This window comes from Liolophura sinensis, chromosome 7, assembly GCF_032854445.1.
Source record: "Liolophura sinensis isolate JHLJ2023 chromosome 7, CUHK_Ljap_v2, whole genome shotgun sequence".
NCBI classification, from domain to species: domain Eukaryota; kingdom Metazoa; phylum Mollusca; class Polyplacophora; order Chitonida; family Chitonidae; genus Liolophura; species Liolophura sinensis.
Window position 1 is genome coordinate 48,329,610 of NC_088301.1, and position 19,828 is coordinate 48,349,437.

Sequence of the window (19,828 nt, forward strand, 5' to 3'; positions counted from 1 at the left end):
TGGAGAACCTGCATTAATGACAAACCCTTCACTTGTGTGGCCATTAGCAGAGTCGAACATTTGTTGAACACCCCTTGGTTTCCAGAAGTATCTATGGTACATGCGTCACTTGTAGGAAAGTATATTTCAGTATCTGTATCTGGGCAAATGTTTGTTTTTAATGTGGGCAGTCAGGCATCCTCCGTTCGGTGAAGTGGTTAAGAGGTGCTTGCCTTTCAACTGCTGGGACACACAAGTTGCAGGTTCAGAACTGAACATGGTGACAATTTAGCAGTCGATGATGCCTATAAAACTGTTTGTGTAGTCTAATGTTTGTTGAAAACACTTTATCTTCCACCAGTTTGATGCACATCTGTAACTCACCAAAAATGGAAGATTTATGCCGTGTATTCTTGTTTCCCCCACTCACAAACACCATTCTCCAATGCAAATCCACATTCGTATAAAATAATGTCCAAAAACGGAGCCAAGTTATGATGTTAAGATATGCTTGAAAGAAATGATGTCAAACATGTTAAATGATCGCAAACTTGGAAATATTTGACATACTCGTCTGTACATTCCTCGTGTGTGCTGAATTTCACTGTGAATAGTGTGACCAAGGCTAAAATGCATGTTGGTGATAGTTAAAACAGTTAGGGAAACCTTAAGATTTTTATATTGTTTGAAACACATTGGCAAGAATGATGTAAATATCCATTGGGCCATTTAACATGAAGAAAATAACACAAAAATACAGTCTTTATATGGTATTGATTACATATTCACTACATAACAAACTATACACCCTAGAAGTACAAAATTAGCAATGAAATGTAACTGTGAATGGCATTATTATGTCAGTTTCTATGAAGAAGTACATGTACAATGCAGAGTACTTAATACCACACTTCCTCATTCATCTTTATTGCAGCAAACCTAAAGCTGATACTAAGTATGCTCTTGGTTACACACTGTATATACTGTAACAAAGCATTATTTGAAATGTGGTAGATATCAAGAAATACTAAGGTACCAAATAACCCCTGAGAGATAATGTTACATAAATTACAGGATGAATTATACCAAAATAGACTAAGCTGGAATTTTAGCTATCATTTAGGTACTGGTACATGTATGTCTATTCTGTTTTTTTGCGTGCATTTTACAAAGACATCAGTAAAAGTGTCAATATACCACATCACCATTTTGTGCCATACCCTGAAGTGAAAGCAAAAACTATTAAGACATTTCTGGTTCAATCTCCATGCATTAATTACCCAGTTAAGATTTAACGCAAATCTAGAAAATTACAAATATTAATACAGCTAGTGCTGTCCTAGTAAATATTATGCTGAAAGACTGTATACAGGGTGCCACCGGGAATAGCAAAAGATGCCTCCCTCTGTTCATACATGTATTTCCTGTTGACGACATATTACTTTATATTAAGACAACTCTATACGACATCACCAACATTCTATTCTCACCTACTTAAATCAATTTTTTTCATCAATAGTTTAAAATAATTATTAACATGTTCATACAGCTGTTACTACATTACATCAGAACTGAACAACTTCTGAGACAATTCATTATGCTTATGTCAAGAAAATAGTGTGTTTCATGGTAATTAGTGTATATAAATCACAGAACCTACAATAGAATCATTTATGCACCGGTTATCCTTAACACTTTTTCCACATTCTTTAACATCAGCAACATATAAACTATGGCTTATAATAATTATGAGAAAAACATTTGTTGATTAGTTAAACAATATGCCTTAGGACGTAAGAGCTTACTTACCTTCAATCTGAGTTGTCGATATAGCATATAATTTCAAAGCACTTACCAAAACTTGTATAAAAAGTTATTTCCAAAAATAAAGTTAACACAGATAGAATCATTAATGTAAAAAGTATACGTCAATAATTGAAAATACTGTAACTTGCAAGAAAGAGCATAACACTAATTAGAAGACAGTTTCACAATGAGTTACACACTGGGAAATCTTAAGCAAAACAGCACTATTTCACTTGAAACTACACACAATTAACCTGTGGTTATTGGTCTCTTAAGTCATTAATACACGTAAATATGGACACTTGCTGGAGCAAAACTGACGATGATTAACTTTATCCGTATAACATTATTATTATTATAACAATACATTATACATTTAAACATGTTCATACACACTTAACACAAGTCAATGAAAAAAAAATTGTATACCAAGGGTTTAGATGATTTAACATGAAAGAAATCCATTAACTAAAGAAATATGTGTAACAAGAGCATCAGTGTGTTACAATTTAACTTGTATGCTTCTCAGTTATACACCCATGCAGTTTGAATAACAAATTTTGATGAAAATTACAAAAACATAAAACAGGCCTGCCACCTATTTCATATTATGCACCAAAGTGAGGCTTAAGTTTCTGTACAAATATGTTCCAAAACTTCCAATACAGGGATTGTCATCACAGAATATCATATAAATAGATACAAAAGTAGTTGGTGACCTCGTCCCATGTATTGTGAAATGGTCTAAACATGAAGTGTGGGTAGACAAAACCTAATGGCACTTGCTGTTAAAATGCAGAATACTTTCAATGCTTTATAAACTAAAGTAACTTTTTTATATTAGATTTCAACTAAGGCTATTTGTTTAAATGTGATCTCGCTCATGTGAGCAAACGGCGTAATGATGATGTGTCGCATCAGAAGTGCTCCAAAATATGCCGTTATTGTTTCTAAGTTAAAGTTGAGAGTAAGGCGCATTCCATTCATAAGTTCCCGTGTAATGAAAGTCCAAATGCCTTAAAAGCTCATCTGCTTCTTTTGGGCCTCGACTGAAAAGCAAAACAAGACCAGGTAAAGTAGATGTATGCAAACAAAGATAATGAACAACAAGTTTCATGTTGTATAGTACAGGTACATGTAATTACAACGAACACATGCACAGGAAAGCACACTCACATGCAAACATTAGTTAGATCAGCATATCAGAGAAAAAGTAAAGGAATACAAATACACTGGTATACAAAACAACACACATGTACAAGCAGGACATGGACAGTTACACTGCAAATATTGCAAATACACTGTAGCTGAAATTTTACATTCACTCAACCCAAAGTAGATATGAAATATGTCAAAAGGCTTTTTTTCCCCCCCATTTATTTTATTAATTTATGTTAGTGACGGTTTGAAAGGTATACCTTTTTAACTTGAGATAAATCATCGCAATAGAACAAAGCTTTGAATGATAGGGGAAAACCAATGATAAGCCACTGACTGGCCCTCTATGTGCTTAAATTACAAGTTCTATATATAATAAAACTCTGACATCAATGTTTAAATTACATCGAACATTATAAGAAGTCTAAATTATTCACTATGTTATAAAGAAAATAAATGAAAGTAATACATTTTCTGCATTGGTTAATGCTGGTCATGAGGTGAAGAAGTAACAAATCACTGACTAATAAGGATACTCCCTTCACATGGGGACAAGGCAGTGTAAAGCCAAAGTGGAAAAATGTATGGTGATGTCGGAACAATGAAGAATTAGTGTTTTTAGAGCTAGACAGTATAAAACATTTATAAAGCGGGTTTTCAGGTGTATCAGGTGAAGGTGGAGGAGCATAACATAAAGCTTTAATACCAGTAATGGTTGTCAAGGTGAAAGACATTCAGAGAGCTATATTCTACAGTACTAAAGAATGCGTCACACACAAAAGACTTCTGAGGCCTTTTAACCAGGCAGTGAACACTCGGGATCACATGTACGCACTTACATACACACGTAGGTATACATTAATATTCCAGATTGAAGGGTTTCAGTGTAGACAGATTTTCCCCACAATTAAGCCATACCATGGCTGTAGTATCAAGCCTTGAACCAGCTATCCTGACCTTACAGTTTCCCTAAACACAACCTGTACTTAAAATGCAGTAGCACCTAATATAAACTGATCTGGCAGGAACAAAGTCATGGTATAACTGTGACTTTGGCAGTGTCACAATACCTAAAATCTGGCTTGGTTTAACAAGTTGGCCTTTAGGTATAGCATATTTAGTAGCACAACAAACTTATTTGATGACATGGTCACTCATTTTTATCTATTTTCCAAAAGAAAAATAACAATTAATTTTGCCATTCAAAACTGAAGTTACACATTTTACACATATCAATGGGCTCCCTATTTACATCCTACTTTTTTTCTCATACTACATTTGACATGAAATTCTCTCTGCATTGTGTATCCTTTATTTTATCCTTTATGACATGCCCAAATGGTTCAGGAAAAGGTGCAAAGATACAGTAGAACTGATGGATAGCACATAACAGAATTTAAGTAACATAGGGGTCTGACAGAGCATGCCATGCTGAAAATGCTAAATTGCATGACATCACTAGATCACTGGACATAAAACTTATAAAGTGTGTGTTAATTTTCCTAATAGATCTGTTAAGCAGGTTAAAAACTTTAAACCCAAGTTTTTTTTTTTTTTCATCCTCAGATTGAAAACAAAACCAATTGTATCTACCAGGGCAACTAAGAGGGCGGTCCTAGGCAAACCCTTCCCACTTGTAGGTTCCGGTATAACTGAACCCCATTCTCGCGATCAAGTCATCAGCTTCCTTTGGTCCACGACTGAAATCAAAAACACTGGTCATCCAAACATGCATAGAGTGAAACAAACCACCACTTCATACCACTTCAAGCAATGATGACCAGGCCATAACACTTGTTGACTCAGTTGGTATGCATTTTATAACAGTTAAATTATTTAAACTTTCATTTTATATCCAGAAATGCTTTACAGTCTTTTTGGGATGGCAAACCAAATGTGGTGATTTAATAATGAAATTTGTGATTTATGATACACTGTACAAAAGTTCATGTCTGCATAACTCCACATCATACTCCACATCATCAAGTCTATACATCATTAATGAATTGTTCATGCGGAGTTTCCCATAATCTATACAGTCCTGTATTCAGACAAAAGAACATTCTGTATTTATAGCCTCATCCCCAACAAACTTCAGACAGAAATTAATAAGTTTCAGAAACTCATAATTCTATATATTTACATATCTCTTCATATGTATATGTATATTCTAGCTAAACATCTTAAATTCAAGTTCAACTTCATTAATATTTTGTTCTACTATTATGAGTCTACAAGTTTCCATACATGTTTATGATTATCTATCTTGTCCTTTCTCAAAAAGTTCTATGACATGCCTGTCTCACATGTAGTACAATACAGCCTGATCCTAACCATCAATCCTCCGCCAATGTGGCCCGAAGATTCGCTGACGGTCGGCCCATGGTCAGCATACAATATGCCGACCATGCACTATCATACGCGTCCTGTGACGGCATCCTCCCGCCATCGTACGTGGACCCACATCAGACCGTCCACAGACCCTCAGCCGATGATCATCAAATGTTTTAAAACTAAATACAGACCGATTTCCTTTAAACCGCCATGCCTCTCATGAACACTGTGATGTCCCACAGCATATTTACTTGCACACAAATTTGACACTAAATTTGAGTTTTAACAGCTTACTATTTGGGATCCCTATTGTTTTTGTCTGCCACCCAAATACATCGTCCTCTTGAGGAAAGGGGATTTAAGTTTGTACCGGGTGTCTTGAGTATACAATATTTTGTTTTATTATACATGTAAATTACTTCACTAATTATTAAATAACAAGCTTACTGAGAGGCATTTACGGCAGAGTAATGTGCTGACAAATTCATGTACATGTATATGCAACACATTCTGTAGTCCGCTCTGTACTTGACGGCTATATACAACTGTGGCAGCATTTCAGCATTTGGAAATGGATGAGTTCTTTGGCTTGTAAGTAAATTTATCACAGTTTCATGCTAAATACAAGTACAAAAACATGTTTATTCAAAGAGGAGTGTAATGATATGCATCCTTTATATATGTGAGAAGACATGCGATGTCTTTCCCAGTCCTACATATATAAATACATCCTAAATCGTGCAAGCCATAACACGTATTACATACTTTGAGAATATTCCTCTACATATTCATGTATGAATTATGAAAATATACTGAAGAAAGTAAAATGAAAACCAGAGATTTTTGGTACCCATAAAAGGAATCTATTAGCGCAATTCCAATGCAATTCTTGCTGTTACTTTAGAATAGCCCAAATAATTACCTTTCATGAAATATCAGCCTCATCTGTGCATGTGTTATGTTCAAAATGGGTAATAAAAGCAGTCTACAGTGTATGTCTGATTTCCTTACATCAAACCAAACTAAGTGAATGAATGTTCCACCATGCACGTAATGTCGGCAGACCGTGGGCGGACCCTGTGCGGATGGTGAGGAGAGAATGACAGCGTGTCTGATCAGGGTCTGGCCAGGGTGGGCATATAGTGGGCATATGATACATGGACCATCTGACCACAGTAGGAGTAGGATTGATGGTTAGGGTCCAGCTGTACTGTATGTGGCATGAATGCAAGTATGTTTGTGATTTGCTTAGGTGTGAGAAAATGTTTTAAACAATTTAAGCCAATCATGAAAAGATTTAACTGATACAAGTAATGGTCTGATCATCTGCTTTATATTAATGACACACAAATATATGTACATGTCTAAAACAAATACAGTGATTTTCATATATACAAAAAAAAATGCAATAATGTAGCAAGCAAAGATAAAGCAAAGCACAAAAACGATATCGTTTGTCAAAAACACAAAAACACTATGACATGAACTTTGAAGGTGTAGTTTTAATGAGATAGGTATGGGCTGAGAGAGGAAGCCTTTTTGTCTGATGAATTCTTTACTAGGGCTTTGGATTATTCGTGACAGAATTTAGGTTAATCCAAATCAGCTTGGATCTGTCCCAATGACTCTTGGGTTTCAGTGTCACTGTACACCCACATGAACACAAAACTGTTCAAACATGTAGAGTTCTAATCAAAATTGTATCTTACTCAGTCACTGTGGTAGGCTTATACATGTATTTGAGGAGCCAACAGTCAAAAGTAAGATATCAATTTATTACTGGCTGGTAGTTGATTTCTTAAATGTGTTCAACCCAAATAGTCCATATAAATAAATAGGGTATTACCTGGTAAAATGTATGGTAATGATAATTTATAAAACTATGTCAGTTATTAATTTGTCAATGTAAGATGACTTATTCATCAATCTTGGCAAAAAGCTGTATATGGCTTTGCTGGCTGCTATGCATGCATTCCTGCCCAACCTTGTCTCGGATATTACATGTATGCACACACCATTTTCTGTATTATGACAAAAACACCTCATGAAATTTAGCGTGGCTTAACCACAGAGCCTCATGCACCAAAAGGCCAAAAAATTAATGTTTCACAAATACATTTTTCACAAAGAAACTTCACTTCTTTGACTTTTCTTGGTCTTGGTCTTGCATGCCTTACATAAAAAGTTTGAAGATTTTATTCTAGAAGCATAGTGAAACATTAACTTTCTTAAGAAACATTACATAAATGAATGTTAATTGGCTAGAAGCAACACAGATACTGAACCAGCACTAGGCAATACTGATTTCCATGGGAGGAAGGAAAAGGGATAAGATGCCAAAATAGGGAAGGGTATGGGTGATTAACAATGAGACAGTATCTGCATGACCACAGAGATATGTTATATTCACAGACACACTACAAACCCTTACCTTCCATATTTGTACAATACAGGTTTAGGCTTATTCTTGTCAATTGTGTGAAGAAGAGGGGTGAAAATTCTCCATGCTTCTTTGAGCTCATCAGATCGAACAAAGTTAATTTGAGACCCACAGAAGACATCGAGTATCAATCTCTCATAGGCATCAGGGAACTTCATATCCTAAAAATAAAGGGTAGAAGAGTGTGTAATTACATGTATCAATACAAATATATACATGTAAAGTGTACTTTAATTATTATCAAACTATTAACATACATATGTCATAAATATGTGTAACAGGTAAAGTCAACTGTACACACCTAAAAACATCATGAAATTGCTAAATAAAGGACGTACACATATATAGCATTATAGATCAAATAATATTTAAACTGTTAAATGTATATTTAAAAGTCTACATGCATGTGTCACCACTTCAGGTTCACTTCTTCATCAAAATAAATGGAGATAGCACAAGTACAAGTTACACATTAGAACAGTATTGTGCATGTTTATGTGTGATAGCTTGAGACTAAGGAATGCGAAGTGATACCTTGTAACGCCTGTTGTATGTCAGATCAAGATCAGACTCGGTGGACTCAATTGACATTCCTGGTTTCTTCACCATCATTTTCATATAGACAGCTTCTCCCTGGCCACCTTGTACACGAATCACCAGCTCATTTCGTTTCAGTTCACCTTTGGTGAAGATATCACCTGGAACTTCACGGAACTGAATGCGCACCTCTGCTTTTCTCTCATTAGTGGCTGAAACAGTCAAGGCACAGAGCCATATGATTCAACAGACACGCAGAAATAGCTGGGAGTTTAATAATGAAAACTATTGTGCACAAACAACAGTGAGTGTCACATACAATTCCATTTGCAGATATAAAAGCTTTATTTGTGCAAAACTCAAGTAACTTCATGCATGTAATATTGCTATTTCCAAATTGTTGCTGTACAAACCAGAAATCTAGTTTCAGTTTAAATTGAAAGTGCTTTATCACTATATGAGATGGTTTCCACTGCCTAGTTTAAATAAAATTAATTCATCACAATTCAGTTTGAAATGAAATGACTACTGCTGATTCTGTTGACATCATTCAAACTTTACATTTCTATTTATGTTGTCATGGAAACCAGAAATTTTATTGACACAGACTAAGTTTGAATAGGAACCTAATTCACCTCAATATGAGATAACAGTGTTGATCTTAGGGAGTATAACATCTAATATGACCACATTGCTGGACCTTGCATTTTCCAGTCAACTCTAATGGCCACAAGAAATTTGATCAAAACAGCTCAAGTTTAACTGTAATACAAAGCATTAACTCGTATACCAAATATGACTGCTTTTATGCGGAAGGACGGATAAGTCCAAGCTGATATTATGGTCTGTATTACACACATGTATATGCAAATTCGAGCATTAGGAGACTGTGAAACATTCAAAGTCAATTACCTTTCCCACATTTGAGGATAAATGGGACCCCATCCCACCTTTCATTCTTCACAAACAAACCAGCACAAGCATAGGTTGGTGTCACTGATCCTGAAATATCAGAAATACATTCAAATTACTCAGTGTTGTAACTTGCCAAACTTATTTTGTCTACCAGGAATCATTAAACATAATGTTCTCTGTATGTTATATTTAGTTTATGTATACATGTTCTAAAGTTTAGCTTATGTCAGAATAGTGTCAAGACAGAACTAGTCGTAATCAGTTCCAGGAAGTAGTGGGTGTCTGTCAGCAACTGTTCAGTCATGACTGTGATATGACCATAATTATTTTGTTTTTTTGGCGGCTGGTTATGAGTTCCTTACAGTAGAAAATGTTATACTTTCTGTGATCTGTTGGAACTGTTTCTGCTTAGTTCCTCCAGCATGCAAGCAACATAAGTGCTCTGGTGACTGAGTTACTACAGCATCTGTACAAGTAGCCAATTAAATAGCATAAATAAAAATGATTTACAGAGCTCAACTTTTATTTCACCATTTTGGACAGGTGACATGGCAGTCATGTGGTCCAAACTAGGTCCTGACAGAAAATTGGAGTGGCGATGAGGGCTTTTACGATTGCGATCAACTAGTTCTGGTTAGTTTAACCAGTTGCTGATGTGTGCAGTTGTGTGTGACATAAACCACCAGCTGTGCTCGCTTGCCATTTGATCTGTGTTATTTAGAAACACTTCAAATTGACATATATACACAAACATCTCATCGGTTTATATTAAAAAGCTAAAAGCCCTGAACTTTAATACAGGCTTCCAACAATTCCCTAAATTATCCCTAATTATCAGCAAGTAATTGTGTATTGTTCAATTTTGCAGTCATAAAATACAGATACATGTATACAGAAATGAATTGCCTGAGCAATATTTATTGATTTATCCAGCTAGCCAGTAAAAACAATACTTCAATGTGCATATGTTGTTGTTGTTGCTTTTTATTTTTACATATATATATATACCAGCAGTAATACTTGTTCATTTACTACAAGTATGTCAACTGGATTAAAATAATAATGCTGATGTTAATTGGTTCCTTTACCTTTTGGGACAGTTGGGTCATCCAAATATCCCTGCTTGGCATCCCCTTCACCCTCTGGGTCACCGGTATACTGACCTAGCACCACATTCTCCATTGTTATAGGCTTTATGCACTTCAGTACTTTCACCTGTTAAAAATGGAATTTTAAATCCATAATACACTAATTCAACAACAGCAAATGAGTGTCATGATGTGGAGCATTGCTGTTTTAATAATGAATAATCTGCTTATATTTATTAAGAAATAATGCACAATACTAATGTAACATGCTTACTGTAGGCTGGGACTCAGTTGTATTAGCCCCAGCCATACGTAAAAGCAAACATGTTGACAAAATTGAACTTTTCGCAGGTGAAAACTGAAACCCAGCCATTAACCATCATCTCCCAGTAGGTCTAGGAACTCTCATTGATTTTCTTTGCTTAATATGACAGTTGCAAGATCTTCACCAAATACTGTCAGTCCCATGTTATATTATTATATTATATTATATATTATATTATTCTTTTACCCTAGCAATGTATTACTGATATGAAACTGTTCCTACCCATGCCAATACAACCCATGAATATTAAATAAGTCTGAATACTAAGCCTGGATTCATGCACACACATATAATAATATTTATTCATAAACACATTACACAGTATTTGCTGCATGAATCATAGTATGCTGTGCCATGCTGAATCTTCAATGAGTAAATCCCTTTGAAGTCCAAGATTCATGTCACTTCACATACCACCTATACGTATACATCAAATCCATCAACATCTTAGGCTTGAGTGCCAGCTATAGTCTGTGATACCTTCTCACTCCGGATATCCTCTGCCTCTGTTGAAGGAGGTTTCTCCATGGCAACCAGACACAAGATCTGGAGCAAGTGGTTCTGCATCACATCCCTGAGGTCATGGAAAAAGGATGGCATTGTTATAAACAAACAAACCCTTGAAAGCTGTGGAGAAATAGTATTGATCAAGTATATCAAAACAACCTGCATACTAATACCTGTATATACCTATACATGTACATACATACTTGTAATTTAATACGTTCAGTTTACTGATGGGAGAGTGCAGGTGGCAGTGAGGCTATAAAATGCCAGCTCCATGTTGAACTGAGACCTCACTACAATACTGCGACTTTGTCTACACTCTTCACTACACCACTGTCACTTTGCCCTGAACTCTGCCTTCCAAACCTAACTATTCTAATTTTTCTAAAATATGGGACAGATGTTAGCAATGTTGAAAGTAGAATATTAAATTTCTTTACCAGCCTTTGGAAAAGTAAAGACATGAGTATGTTGTTCATTAGATAGTCTAACCATTTGAGAAAAAGAGAAACTCAATATTCCTGCTGGAATTACATAAATATTGGCTAAATTGAGTACATCAGGTATCCCAAAATTAGAAGAAATAGGGTATTCCTTATTACACTGCTATGACTTTGTCCTAAACTCTACCTTCTACACTACATACTCCTCACTTACACCACTGTTACTCTGCTGAGCTACCTTCCTGATATCTAACTGCCCTAACTGCTCCTTACTACACCATTGTGACAGGTTTACATATGTCTTCGATTGCCGCTCAACAACCGCCAAGGATAAAACACTGACTTTTGTTAAGTGACACACTTTCCCACAGGTGTCCTACAGTTAAGCCTACCCCAGACTGCGCAAATGTGCGTGGTCAAACAATTATTGTCACCATGCAAGGTCGAATGAACAGTGAGTGCAAAGGAATCCACATACTCCCTGCTGAAGGCCTGGATTGTACCCACACATAACGTGTCCTTGTGACTGAGAGACAAGCAACTTTTACATCACTTGGCCATGACCTTGATTTATCGATTAAGACACTTGAATGGGGATTACTGTGATACTGAGGACAATGGCAGTCACTCTTATGGCTTAAAGAAACTGGAATACCAGGAACAAACTACCCACCTTTGACAAGTAACGGAAAAGTAACTTTTCCACATGTGAGAACATATATTGCAATGTTGGAAGGAAGGTGACCACTTAAACAGCTCAAATGAACACTGGGAATCATGGATGCAGGGGAATTGGTGAATCTCAAGCCATACCTTATTATTCCAAACTCATCAAAGTAACCTCCTCTTCCTTGAGTGCCAAATGGTTCTTTGAATGTTATAACCACAGAAGCAATGCTGTCTCTATTCCAAATTGGACCAAATATTTGATTCCCAAACCTGTGTCAAAGACAGAGATATACATATAAATAAAAGCAGACATGACAGATTTCTTGAAAGAAAGTTCAAAAGAAGGAAATATATTATCAACAAACCTGCAAACAGCTTGACTTATCTCACTTGTATTCAACAAAATGTAAACAGGTTGAAGAGTATCATTACATATTTAACTCTCTGTAGTTTTATAGTGTTTACAGATGACGTGCAGATGGGTGGACAAACAGATGGATTGACACCCACCACAAACACTTACATACTGATAAAATTTATAATCAAACATTTTACTTTTTTTTACTTATTTCTTCCTCAGACATATGTTCTGCACCAATACATATAATAAAAGTCTGTACCTGAGAACCATCAAGTTTTGAACCATTTCTTTTCCAAGGTAATGGTCAATTCTGTACAGTTCCTCTTCTTTAAAGAGAGCAGCCAGATGTTCAGATAATTTATTAGATGACTCCAAATCATGACCAAATGGTTTCTCAATGATGACACGATTCCATCTTTCCCTAAAACGTGATTCAGACATGCAAGTACAACCAGCATTAAGCCATGAATGAATTACAATGCGACATAAAAAATGAGCCTCAAGTCATTCATGTATCTACGTATAAACTTTCACAGTGCACCTGGCATGTCATAATAACATGTACATAATCATTAAAAATCATACTGAAAGTGAAACCATAAAAAATCCACTACTTGATTTCACTGATATCTTTGGATCATTTCAATTTCTTTGATATATACATCAAATGGCAGAGAAGACAATTCAACAGCATTACCAGGAAGCCATCATCATTAGCCTACTTCTTTACATAATGTACTGTCTACAAAACATTACTCATATATACTTGTAAGTTATTAAAACTCCTACCCTTTTGCCAAGCACACAGCCTTGAGATTGAGAGTGACTGACTGAAAGACACTTGGCGGAAGAGCAAGGTAGAACAGTCTGTTACAACTACCAATCTCTTCAATGGCTTTGTTGAGTTTGGAGAAATCTTGTGTACCGTCATAGCTCCCTTGCACGTATTTGTTCTTTTTTTGAAACTCCTCATATTTTGCCTCCTCACCTTTCTTAACCTGAGAATAAATGACAAAGAATAAGTATCATCAATGAAAACATATATCCAGGGTGTTTTTTATTTGATTGTTGCTTATTATACTGCACACAAGAATTTTTCACTTATTTGATTGCAGCATTATAGGTGGAGGAAACCGGAGTGCCCTGTATAAATCACTTACCTTTCACAATAAAAAATTGGACAAACTTTCCCACATATAATATGTAAGTATATAAGTGGTCTTCAACAAATGTAAGACTGTGCAAACATCTATATGTACATGAGCTTTGCTGATTGCTTTGATAATAATCAAGGCCTTACAAGGCTGATGAACCCTCTCCTTGTGTATTTCAGCGATTGAAAGGCAAGAACCTTTTTAAATCATTATATAATAATCTGCTTTAAACATGCAGGGTGTAAATATGATTAAATGATTTATTTATTTATTTATTTGATCGGTTTTTTACGCCGTACTCAAGAATATTTCACTTATATGATGGTGGCCAGCAATATGGTGGGAGGAAACCAGGCACAGCTCAGGGGGAAACCCACAACCATCCGCATCCTGCTGGAAGATCTTCTTACGTACTGCCGGAGAGGAAACCAGCTAGAGGTGGACTTGAACTTACAGCGACTGCATTGGTGATGATTTAATGATGATGTTTTCACATTGAAAGAAAATAAAAAAAAACACCACTTGAATAGCAATAAAGTCAATATATTAATGAATTAAATATTGAAAATCAAAGAAAAAAAATATACAAGTTATAAAAAGTTCTTGGTTTCAAATCAAAAGTGTCTAGAAAAGCATTTATTAAAAGTCAAAACAAAAACATACGAATGCTGTTGACAGCTGGAATTAATCTACAAAACATACCTTCATGAAGGGTTCAGCTTTTTTAAAAATATCTTGGACAGAGAGCTTGCTCCTGGCATATCCCACAAAATGGGTTTCTGGAGGAAGCAAACCATCTCTGTAAAGCCACCTACAAATTATAATTTTTAAGTCAAATTAAGCTGTCATTTTTCAAGATGCTATAACCTACATGTACATTTCAAAGGATATTAGAAAATGGACACACCATTAAAATTTCCATGTGATTAGTAAAACATGTACTTTTTATTTATATTTAAAAAAATTTAATTTTCATCATAGCTGATGGAAAAGTCAACTAAAGTATTTTTCATATGTATTTTTCAAAATATATAACAAATTTTGTACACTGCTTGTCAAAAAAAGGATGTTCAAATGACCATGCAGTAATAAGGCTCTACTATTGTAACTCTGGCCTGATTGTAGGCCTTGATCACAGTCTTACAATCGACACCCTCTTGGCACAAAGGGATTATAAATAATAGTCAGAAATCACAATCGGTTCGACCTTGTTGTAAATATCTACAATCGTTCCAAAATTAACCACAAGTACAAATACTTGCCTTAGGTAGACAGTTAGTAGCCTACTTTTTCTGTCAGATTAACAACCTCTATCCAATAATTACAAGGGTTCAGATATATGTACTTAAATTTCACTTTTAAAACAACTATCATTACAACAAGATGAAATAATATGGAAGTTTTGAGATTGGCTCTTTTGTAAATCAATAACAGTTGCTCAAGGCGTCTTTATAACAGCTACACAATTGAATACCCGTACATACACACATCCAACATAAATACTATCTTCTCACCATAGTGTTGGATAGATCTTCTTTTTTGCTAAGTCACCCTGAAAGCATACAAAAAATGAATAACCATTATTCAAACATGTAAACACATGAAGTTCTACTTATGGTGCTAACACTTACAATCAATATCATTATTACTTAATCATTACTTCATCATCAGACATCACAACTTTCCTGAATGTTGAAAGTAAAAGAAGGCCAAAATGCGTTGAAAGGTTTTCAAATATTTGAATAGTAAGGTCGGTTTTATGAGCCATACTGCCAGCATCTAGGAACCCTGATGTCACATCACCTTTTTTCTTGATGTTCAGCAGAAGGCAGGAATATTTGGTTTTATCAGTAATCTTTTACTCACGGGTAAAAGACTTATTCCAACATTCAGTGTTGTGATTAGAGTTGGGAAAACTTCCTCTGATGTCTCTTAACTCTGATAGTATTAAGTTCATAGCGCCCACCTTATCATTCAAATGTTTGAATGCCTTCAACTCTCTTCACAAAAGTCCAAAAAAATAAATCAAAGTATATTTATGCATAGTTTTAAGTGGTCTACTTGGTGATGCCTACTTCAATTTTTAAAGGTCTTTTCCTTTTCTGCAATTAATGCTTCTGGGATATTTCATTCATGAAATTTTGTTTCCCTATTTCTCTCTTAAATTCATTTAATAAAATTTCCAAAATACACCTTCAAAGCGACAACCCTTACAGACTTATTGAAGATGAGCATGTTACTATGTGTCATTTTAAAACAGATAAATCTGTGAAATAAGAATAAAGGTTACCCAGGGAGATTTCTCGTATCAAGACATACTTAGCTTACAATTAACTTCCTTTTGCTTTCCAGTATACCATTCACATAACTGTGCAAGCTTAACAATGAACTTAGGCACATAGGATATCAATACAATTTATTATATAGCAATCTTCCATTCATTATAAACTCATTATAAAAACTCACAATAATCCAAATTTGCCAAATGAAATCCATGGCATTAATGAGCTACACATAATTGTCAGAGCACATGCACTGGCATGAGCACATGCACTGGCATAAATACACTTGCAGCTGAAAACCGTTTTTTTTTTTTTTTTTTCAACAGCACTGTCAAGCTAGATGTCGGTCAAGATTAATTTCAAGACAGGTGTGTGCATTGTAATTTCAGAAGTATTCTTGCCGGGATAATAGTTCAATAACAGCAGGGTACAAATGAAGCCTAACCATTAAGCACTACCATAAAAGCCTTTTAATACACTATCATTTACACTGCTGTCAATTTGACTCCACACTGAACATACATTCAAAGCTGCAGGATTCCACTGTACATCTGCACACTTGTTACTACATGCTGATAGCGCAGAGTTCACCGGTGGTGTTAACTGTCAAAAGTCACCTAGACAGCAGGATGAGGTTTCCATGTGATTCAAGCATTGAAAAGAGATTAACCAAAAACTTGTCCATGAGATAATACATTATCTAAGCATCATGCTCTCGCCCTGGAAAAGCTATTGTGATATAGAACTGCCAATCACATGTTCAATAGTGAAAACAGGTGTCAGTGTTTGTAGAGGCTACTATGCATTTCCTATTAAATGCCTTTTACATATGGCTTTATACATGTATATGTAGGTAATAGATGGTCTGTTTTTCATTTTTTTTCTTCTTACTTTTAATTCTCTATAATCCTGTTTTAAAATACCTACAGAGGAAGTCCTGCCACATACATTCTATTTCATATGTCATTCACATGTATGCTGTTCAATGAATGATCTAAATACATAAATTGACAGACAAGCCAAACGTAGTTAGTGAGCTATCAAAAGATTCATCATCTTAATAATCATGTGTCATAATTTAAAATAACACATTTTCTGATAAATTACAATATCACTATGAAACCAACACCAACATATTATACAATAACATTATTCAGATTGTTACAGAGATAAAACAAAAGAATAGGGAAACTTAAGCTTCATAAAAGAACACTTATTTCAGTATTCCAAGACAAGAGGAATTTAATTTTTAATTAACTAACTAGGAGGGCATTATGTGCTACTGCAAAAGATCTGGAAGAAATCACTTAATTTTTGCAAATTCAGAAAAGGAAGTTTGTTTGAACATTCAGCAATTCAATAATCTCTATGACATTTACAGCCATGCACACTTCGTTGGTTCATGTTGTCTGGCATTGTATAGTAAAATGAATATGCTACTATCACACAGTAGCCAGAGGGTGGACAAATATACATGTACTATGCAAGGGGAGATAACCTTGCTTGCCTGTAAAGGTACTGACTAACTTTTTTCTACCCAGTACACGGCATTTTCAGAACAAGCCTGGAAATGACTTTTAAGTTGGTGCAGGACACAGTGGCAAATCTTCCAGCTACACAGTATTCACATCATTAAAAGAAAGTAACAATATCGTTTAAATGACAGTTTGTCCTGTACCAAACACTTGGCCTATATCAAAATACTATTTGGTGCAGGACCTTGTCCTTGTCCTGCTGTGTATTTCCAGGCTTATATTAATTGTTACTATTTTTATTGGGTTAAAATAAGATCAATATTAACACCATTACAAAAAAATCTAGGATGTAATATCTACATGTGTGAGGCACATGTGTACCTCTAGAGGAAGAATAACTGACTGCATGTTAAACCTACAGTGAATGTAACAAGGAACCATCGCGTTCACATTGTGACTCAGCAGAATTTACTGACAATGATTTAAGGACAATGTAATGAGTGTGTTAATTATCACCACATTTTTTATTTACAACAAATTGGCATTCCGCATGATGGGGATAGTGCAATGTCTAGTTGACCTCTATCATTCCTTGCTCGTCCTGTCACACGTGGCCCTCACAACCAAACTAACTTTATATAACTTACTTATACAAGAACAGAAGGCCTACAGCAACTAGAAGATACATGTAGATACCAGTAGTAAATCTGCAGTAGTCTGATGTACTGTAATATATTATGTTATATAATTCACTCCTGCAAGCAACTCGAGCCAAATAACTGATGATCATATCAATGAATACCAAAGCTTTACTCGTTCGTTCCTTTGTACAACAATCCGAATATTTGCATGGTTCGTTATGAAACTCGGATAAGTCGCCTATCGTATAACATTGGTCATGACTTGCAATTTAAATGAAACATTTACACGTGTACGGAGATTATCAACTGATAAGTTTTATATAAAACCTCCCACACTTACCGAAGCCCCCATGACAACAAATACGTGTGGTGTGTTGACATCTTTCAAAGATTGCAATCCCTTTTGTATCAGCGCTAACCCTTCAGCTTCTCCCTTCGACGCCATATTCCTCTTTTCCACAGCAGACGATTTCTGCTCCAGAGTGCCCGGATGTTCACGCACTTCCTGGTTTTTACTCGCTAGTGTCAATGAGCAAAGTCCGGGTTTAGAATGTTGTTTCTCATTTATGTTGTTCCTGTATGTACGGTACATGAGGGTCATAAGACATATCACTCAAAGGCTAGCTTCTACCTAACCAAAGACCTTACGAATTTCTCACAGCTTTCCGCCTGTCACTGACGTACATCAAACATACACGTAAAGCGTACGCTATAATAGTACAAGCATAAGACATATATAACTGAATGTATACATCTACATATGTTGGTCAAATCACCGAGTACGTGCCTGCATGACAAAGTATATATGACAATGTTTCATTGTGATGAAGAAAAGTGCACAAAATGTTTAAAACGAACATATAATTTTAGAAAACATTTAATTTTCTATAAATTTAACGCGTTTCAGTTGGCCCTTATATATAAGAAATCAACGTATAATATATTTTCAAAAATACGATTTTTTTTTCCTTTAATTTTTAATTTGCATTTTTATTTATGAATCGGGGGGGGGGGGTCACCTTATAACAGCTACATATTAAAATGCAGCTGTCACACGTAATCCGTACCCTTCTTGTACTTGACAAAATACACGTGAAGATGACGTCAGCTTATGCTGTCTACTCTCGAGCTTCAGAGCTGCTGTCAGACAGACCTAGCGCCTATCAGTGGGGTATTGCTGAGAGGATTACTGGTACAAGGTATTATAATTACCGACTCGTGACCTGGAGAGGTGTATTTTGTGACAGCTTAATTCCTAGACAAGGTTGTACCCATGAGGGTGGAGTTGGAATGGGGGAGCACTGCTTCCTATATTCATATAGTGGCCACACAAAACATTGTATAAAAAATTACGCTAATTAATACAGATATAAATTTAAGACATTAACCGAATTCCACGGCAAATGCACTGGTCCAAAGTCAAAGTATAACAGTAGCAGAGTTAGTTCATACCGCAATTAAAATACCGTTTTGCAAATATAGGAAAAATTAGCAACTTTGCAATAGATGAAAAGTGGAAAAATGTATTGTCTTGGTGATTAAATATGTAGGCCCTACCGGTACGCATTTTGTTAAAATTACAAGTCACCTTTTAATTGTTGGTGCATACAGTACGTATAGGCCTACGTAGGGGGCCCTAGACAAATTATGGTGTTGGTTTGGGGTGGGGTGAGCGGTTTGTCACATCAAAGTGGCTAGTTAAGAATATTTAAAA

General features: G+C 35.4%; 1 protein-coding gene across 2 annotated transcripts; it reads right to left on the minus strand.

The window, feature by feature from the left end:
- Nucleotides 1-745: 745 nt before the first annotated feature.
- Nucleotides 746-18,578, minus strand: LOC135471720 (glucose-6-phosphate 1-dehydrogenase-like). Of its 2 annotated transcripts, XM_064751039.1 has the most exons (13): nucleotides 18,455-18,578; nucleotides 15,231-15,268; nucleotides 14,419-14,527; nucleotides 13,352-13,560; nucleotides 12,822-12,983; nucleotides 12,346-12,471; nucleotides 11,063-11,156; nucleotides 10,258-10,384; nucleotides 9,167-9,256; nucleotides 8,252-8,466; nucleotides 7,709-7,878; nucleotides 4,537-4,643; nucleotides 751-2,834 (listed from the first exon to the last, which is right to left on the minus strand). In XM_064751039.1, exons 1-12 carry the CDS (start codon nucleotides 18,557-18,559, stop codon nucleotides 4,559-4,561), a joined length of 1,530 nt encoding a protein of 509 aa, XP_064607109.1. In that variant the 5' UTR covers nucleotides 18,560-18,578; the 3' UTR covers nucleotides 751-2,834; nucleotides 4,537-4,558. The 2 variants fall into 2 exon arrangements, with proteins under 2 accessions (XP_064607108.1, XP_064607109.1); XM_064751038.1 differs by lacking the exon at nucleotides 4,537-4,643 and having other exon boundaries at nucleotides 746-2,834.
- Between the last annotated feature and the right edge of the window lie 1,250 nt (nucleotides 18,579-19,828).

Coding starts and splice junctions, on each gene's coding strand:
- LOC135471720 (XM_064751038.1), bottom strand. CDS start 18,559: ATGGCGTCGAAGGGAGAAGCTGAAGGGTTAGCGCTGATACAAAAGGGA. Junction 14,528..15,230: donor AAGATCTATCCAACACTATG/GTGAGAAGATAG, acceptor TATAATTTGTAG/GTGGCTTTACAGAGATGGTT. Junction 11,157..12,345: donor GATGAGTTTGGAATAATAAG/GTATGGCTTGAG, acceptor CCATGACCTCAG/GGATGTGATGCAGAACCACT.